This window comes from Pteropus vampyrus, unplaced genomic scaffold (genome assembly GCF_000151845.1).
Source record: "Pteropus vampyrus isolate Shadow unplaced genomic scaffold, Pvam_2.0 Scaffold191, whole genome shotgun sequence".
In the NCBI taxonomy this organism is placed as follows: domain Eukaryota; kingdom Metazoa; phylum Chordata; class Mammalia; order Chiroptera; family Pteropodidae; genus Pteropus; species Pteropus vampyrus.
The window spans coordinates 2,471,476-2,478,359 of NW_011888972.1; the positions used below are offsets into that span (position 1 = coordinate 2,471,476).

The window sequence follows — 6,884 nt, forward strand, 5'->3', positions numbered from 1 at the left end:
TAGAAGCGCCTCGAGCAGGACGTGGGGTTTTTTCTCTTGCACGCGATGATGCGGTCGAGTTCCTTGATGTAGTTCATTCGAAGTTCATCAAAGAACTTTTGATTTTTCAGCCCATCCACTGGAACTGATGCGGGTGAAGACAGAACGGGGAAGGGAGGCAGCCCGCGAAGGCGCATTAGACAAAGCACCACCATTTCTGACCACGACCTTGACCCCCAGTCCACAGGGAGGGAGGGTGGAGCTGGTTCCCTGCGGTTAAGCGTCTCTGCGGGGAAGGCTGGCCGGCCCAGATTTGAAGGGCGCCGAGTAAGTAACACTGGCCGAGCCTTTCTCTCGTCTCCTCACGCACACATCCCTTAGGGCCTCTGTGTGGTTTCGGGCTCTGCACAGTGCAGCTGATTTGGACAAAACGCACGGCTCTGAGTATGACGGTCCGCCTTGCCTTTCACGCCCGGAGGCCGAGGCAGCACTGTGCTTACAGGGGACATTGAAGAACGGTTCCTCGGCTGCCAAGGGGACCCCGTCTGAGCTGCTTCTCGGCTTCCTCCTGCTGGCAGGAGAGGAAGCTCCTCCAGAGAGGCAGTCCCCTGTGCCCTACAGGAAACGTATGGTCCCTGCCGCTTTCCACGGTAGTAGCCTTCGAAAGTCCTGAGACCTGCCCCCTACTGGCCACCGGCCACCGAGAGACTGGGACGTGGGTGGGAACCTCACGGAGGTGGCCTTTAGCAAGGAAACTGGTCTCTAGCCATGAACATCGCGTTAGGAAAAAGTGAAGGTCAAGGAGAGGGACAGAAAGGTGGGGGAGCATGTCGGGAGCCCGCTTCTACCTGCTGATGACCCCCAGGGGAGAGGCGGCTCCCCACGAGCCCCGGGGCGCCCAGCCCGCACTCACTGATGCTGAACAGCAGCAGCGCCTTCATGCACAGGAACTCCTGCGGCGTGATCTGCAGCCACCCGAACTCTTGAGAGAGGTGCCTCATTCGGACGCACTGGCTGTACATCCGGGACTTGTGCATGCGGTACCTGGGGACACACGGAAGGAGGGAGAGGCGTGAGGCGCTTCTGAGCTGCCTCTGGTTCCGCCCGCCCCCCCCCCAACAGGCTCGGCAAGAGCTTGCTGTTTCTCTTGGTGGCACGTCAGGGACAAGGAACAAGATTATTATTTTTCCAAAATGCTGACATCCTGATGATGCCTCATCTCCCCTGGCCAGCATGCAGGTCCCCGTGCCCCTCTTCTCTGAGAAAGGGACAGGAAGGCCTAAGCCCATGGACACAATGGGACCGGTGCACGGCCTCCCTGAGCAGCTCTAACATCCCGCTACAGCCGGAGCCAGAACTTGCCTTCCTGCCACCCCGACCTGGAGGCCTTCTGGTTGACAGGCCTTTGAGATCCACTCCCGAGGGACTGCCACTTCCCTCTGCCTGTTGCCTTGAATGCCATCTTCCATATGAGAAATTTAAATATTTCTTTAAAGACTCCCAGGGGAGGAGCTTCCCCGTTGTCACTTCGAAGTGAGCTCCGATGCTTATCCGATCATCCGGGAAGTGTCTCTTTATGCCCAAGCTACACGTCCCTTGCTGAGGAGAGCCGACTGCCTCACAGCTGGGGAGTTAGAAGCACGCGTGACCTGCTTTCATTACAGTGACTTGTGAACGGATCATCACGTTATCACCTGGAAATTATGTAGCTAAGTGGCCAAGGCTCAGACAGATTCATGGGGGAAAGCAACCTCTCTATTCCGTGACAGGCCAGGGCAAGCTGCTGAGAGAAGGTACAGGGCGGAGGCAGGTGGGGAGAGGCGAGTGGGTCAGAGGTGAGGGGAACTGGGGCGCTCCGAGCGCGGGGGGGAAGGTGCCCTTGTGATGGCCTGCGCCACGCAACAGACGGCTCACCCGGTCATGCGGCCAGGGTCTACGTGTTCTCCGCAGGGACGGGAGGAGGAAAGAAGCCTGAGACCCTGAGGAGGCTGGCATCCATTGGCTGCTTTTAAGTGGGCAAGCCCTGCCCTCCTCCTGGGAGCTGCAAATGTCTCGGGGACCGGAACCCCACGTGGCACTCAGTGGGCAGGCACCGGGGACATCAAAACAGAGTCCAACAGGAATGTCCCTACACACTGAAAAATGATTCCTCTGAAAATGTCGACGGCATCCCCGTCGAGAAACGCTGCTCGCGATGTCTCTAGAGACCCTGAGGGAGGCAGCGAAGGAAGCGACGGTTACAGAATCGGCCGCCACCGGCTTCCTGGCGGAAAGCGACCTCGCTGTTCCGTTCAAAGGTCTTGGGGTTCCGGGTGGGGAGGATGCTGCAGGTGCCCAGGGAGGTGACCCCATCACCGGAGGTGCGGGTGACAGGAACAGGAAGGGGTGTTTTTAAGGCCTGCCCCAGAAGATGGCAGCTTGGGAGATCTGGAAGCCACAAAGCAGGTTGTGCCAAAAGCCTGACGGTTATTCTTAGCTCCTGGCTATCGGGGCTGGCCGGCTGGGAGAGGGCAGCTGGGGACACTTATTTTCCCCCGCATGGCCCTGTCGCACTGAAACTACCGGCCTGGAGAATTTATTTTAAGGTTCTTCTTGGTTAGGGGGCCAGGGGGCAGACAAAGTCGATTCCTGCCCTGAGTGAAGGCATTCTCTGGGCTGAGGCTGGCTCGAGGTCCTCGGGAAGATGTTTTGGCCAGCTCCATTCATAATGCCATCCGGGGACCGCGACAGCAGATACAGAGAAGATTACCGCTACGAGGGACAGAGGGGGTCGGAAAGGGACTTCTCTTCCATTTGCTGCCCGTTACGGGCCAGACATTTCACAGTGCTTAGCTCCCACTTTAGTCAACAAATCCTTTAAGGAAGTTCTATTTTATTAACAGATGAGGAAACTGAGGGTCATGGAAATTAAGGGTCTTGCCCAAAGATGACGACGTGGGAAATAACAGAACAGATTTTAGTTGAGAGAAGTCTGATTTCAAAATCTGAACCCTTGGCCAAATTCATGAAGGGTAAACACAGCCCGTGGCAGGGAGGCGGCTGGGCCAAAGGCAGCTGGCCACACACTGGCGGAGCTGCCGCTCCCAGCACTAAGCGCCAGGAGGTGGCGGAAGAGCTGGGAGTTGCAGACGTACTGTGAATTCCGTCACCGACACGTACTGGCTGTGTGATCTTGGGCGAGTCGCTTTATCTTTGTTGAAGCTCATTTTCCTCATCCGTTAAAAAAGACGATTCGAAGGGGAAATCAGGTTATCATGAGGGCTCAAGGAGAAAGGGTTTAGAAAGTGTCTAGTGCAAGTCATGCTCAACAAATGGTGACTGGCAGGAGCCCTTGGTGTAGCAAAGGGACCACAGGAACTTGAGCCGTCACAACGTCTCTATGCCCAGGCCCCACGTGCCCGCACGGTGTGAAAGGGAGGGACGTTAATTATGGGCTCTTAGATAAGACAAAGCTTATCTATCTAATAAGCCTATCTAAGGTCCAAATATCGGGCTTGGGCCCAACCTTTGTCACCGCCCACCAGTCGGCCACCTAGGGGTCGAATAGGTTCACCGCTGCTGTCACCATCATCAGCACCACGCACGTGTGGCCAGGACGCTACGTTTCTGTGAGTTCTGGGCCCATGAGCACTTACTCATTGAAAACCAGGTCAGGGGCGAAGTAGAGCATCCTGGAGTTGACATTGGTGAAGGACCGCCAGCCCATGGCGAACACCATCAGGCCCATCCAGGAGTACTGAATGACTGCCATCTGGTCATCCACGTGCAAGTTGCGGAAGCCTGCGGACAGGGAAGAGAAAGGGGTCGGACTGGGCGATGACGCGCTGGGTGGTGTGCGGGCCTCCGCTGGGCTGCGTCCCTCTGGCCTCCGGGTGGCCCCGGGAAGCCTGGGTGCTGGGGATCAGGGGGAGAACAAAGCACGTGGTGGAGATGATGTTCCCTGCGTCCCGACCTCACTGAGTTGCTCAAATGGGATGACAACGGAGGTGAATGTATGTCCTATGATCATTCCCGTTCCGCGAGTCAGAGTAAGTCACAGAAAGGCTGAGGAACCTGCCCGAGATCGTAAGGTAGTCAGTCACCGGCAGACCAAGTCCCTAAGGCACACGGCCTTTCCGCGGATGCAGCGCAGTGACCATCGCTCCCACAGCAATGGCGCCTTTCACGTCGCAGAGCTCTTTTCCAGCTATTACCGTATTTGTCCCTTCTAACGACCCCGGCAACGGGGCGTTATTACGCACCGGCATAAGGTGAAATGCTCTTTTCCTCCCTAGCGCACGGCACAGTGCAAGTATCTGAGTAGGGAGATGAGAAATAGTAATTCAATGGACTAAGGACTCGCAGCTTTTTTTTTCCCCTTTTTATAAAATGGGATGATTTCCAAACTATTTCCCGTAAGCTCGGAGAAGTGTATCCCAGATGTCACGGACTCAGGAGGGATACAGCTGTGTTCTAGAGGTTTCTAGAGCATCGCCTCAGAGCTCATCCCTCCCCGCCCCCAGCATCCCATGTCTCTTCTCCCCAACAGGTACAGAATCAGCCGCAATTGTGCCTCGCTATCCCTCACTAGGAATGCTTCCACGAATCCAGACGAAGCTGCTCACCTTCCTCTTGACCTCGCCTGACCCTAATAAGAAGCCTAGAGAGTAGGCAATGGGACACTTATTTTACCCACAAGGAACCTGAGGGCCAGAGAAGTTAACTGACGTCCCCGAGTTCATAGGTCTCTCTGTGCCCTCGCTGGACTAGCGTGCAGACGTTCCGATTCTCTTCTCCAGTGTTTCCCACTTTACGGCGGAAGGACGCTGCTCGAGAATGGCCAAAGCCATCAACCACATGCTCAGGCCTAAAGTCCGCACTGTCTAGACACTGTCCTGCCCAGCGGGTCCGCGGCCACCCGCACAGCCCCCTTCCTTCTTTTCGCATACCCTAAGCCTACCAGGGACTGTAGAAACCCCCGTGTCACCACCGTGGTTGTGGTCTCAGCTCCCAGGCCTGTGCCTCCCGTCGTCGCTCTAGTGACATGCTGACGGACTAGCCAGAGCCTCAGACCCCATAGGGTCTCCCGCCCGAAGCGCTAGGACTGAATAAGCCTGGGACCGACTCTTTCCAGTAGGGGACAAAGTGCAGGGGCCAAGCATGACACGCCCAAGGACCTCTTGGGGCGAGGGCCTGGGAGCTGATGACCGGAATCTCTGGTGTGGGAGGCGAAGGGCAGCCAGGGAGTGTTCGCTGCGCCGCTGCCCGCGTGGCCTGCGTCCCCGAAGGCGGCCCATCGTCCGCACTCATGCGGGGGCTTCGATGCGGGTCTGGCGGCGGCCGCAACTGATTTCAGTGGAAGTGGTGGCCGAGCACTGAAGCCTCACTCTAACGACCCGCCACGTACCGGGCACCTCCCGTGTTAGGTGCTCGATGCCGACAACGATTCACAAAGGAGGAAACAGAAGCACGTGTGCATGCAACTCACGGACAGCTAAGCGTCCGCAGCGCGTACGTCTGCTTGTAACATACCGTGTATACACATCTACTTGCCCACCCTCGATTAACAGTTACCATTTTAACATACACGGGGAGGGAAAAATAGAAACAAGAGAACAGGAAGTTGTTTTAGAGCTTATGACTTTAAGGTGCTATACTAGGCAATTTACATACATCCTCAGCATCGCACAAGGTTTACGACAGAACGTATCTGTATGGGTGCGTAGTGTCGTGCCTCGCACAGGACAGGAACTCAATCTGTTAAATGAGCGAATAAGTTGACCTAGTAGGTGATTGCAGATCATATAAACAGCAGTTCTTATGAACATGGTAATTGGCTTTTTGGAAACTCCTCTTTTAAGTGACTTCGGCTCAGAGGTTATCTCCTTGGGTGAATCGCTATCGGCCTGCAGACTCGTCCGTGCAAGGCATTGGGCTGAGGAAAGCCAGCGACCTCCCAGTCGTACGATTTCTGTCAAAAGGATCCGCACCGGGTGACCGTTCGGCCACCAAGTTAGAAATCAGGATGTGTGAAGCCACGTTCTGGCTCCGTTTGTTAAGTCAGGCAACCGTTCTGAGCCTTGTCATCGGAAATGGAAATTCTAGTCCGTATGACTCATGGGGTCGTCGTGAGGGTTAAGTGCAATGATATAGACGACAAGGCTCTGCACCCTGCACCGTGGGGCAATCTAGGTGTTTGGCAAACGGCTGGAAAGATGCAGCGGAATCTCTGTTACGAGACGTCCAGCTGAGCGGGCGATTAGAATTCAAACAACTTTCTGCTCCTTTTTCCTGGTTCCCTCCCCGTGTGAACCCTGTTTTGGCACAGTGCATACACAGCGAGGCCTTGGGCTTCCTTCCCAGTAATGTGACTGGCGAGGCAGCCTCCGGGAAGGTGTTAGGGATGGGCTGGTGGCTGTGGCTGGGCCTTATGAGTTGAAACGAGAAAATGGGCTTGACGACTATTATGCAATGTCCTCAGAGGCAGCTAGCTCGCATCATGATCCAAGTGGCCTTGGATGAGGCCTTGGCCTTTCCCCGTGAGCCCAGCGCTGCGGAGCCCCAGGAGTCCTGCACGGACCACGGGTGGAGTGTGATGGGGCAGGGATCTGAAATCAGAGGGGAACCTGGCCACGAGGGCCGGCCCTGCTCCTCTGACGTGGGCCTGCGGGCTGAGCATGCCGCTTCTCAAAGGTTCAGTGTCGTTTATCTCTAGGACGGGGGAAGAAACCCTACTTTATAGGGTTTTATGAGGCTCAAAGCAGGTCATACACGTGAAACTGCTCCGTTCACTAGAAACTTTGACTCTACTGGTTGCCGGTGCTTCAAAAGATTCTTTGATTCACCAGATTTGGGGATCTGGAGAACACCGAAAGAGCCTGTGCTTTATTGGTTTCCAAACCGTGCTCCCCAGAGGCCTGAGATTC

General features: G+C 55.8%; 1 protein-coding gene across 1 annotated transcript in view; it reads right to left on the reverse strand.

Moving 5' to 3' along the window:
* The window catches only part of AR (androgen receptor), a 156,958-nt gene that overhangs the window by 1,169 nt on the left and 148,905 nt on the right, over positions 1-6,884 (reverse strand). The window contains 2 exon segments of the mRNA XM_011371467.1: positions 893-1,023; positions 3,615-3,759. Of these exon segments, the coding sequence (XP_011369769.1) occupies positions 893-1,023; positions 3,615-3,759 (276 nt within the window).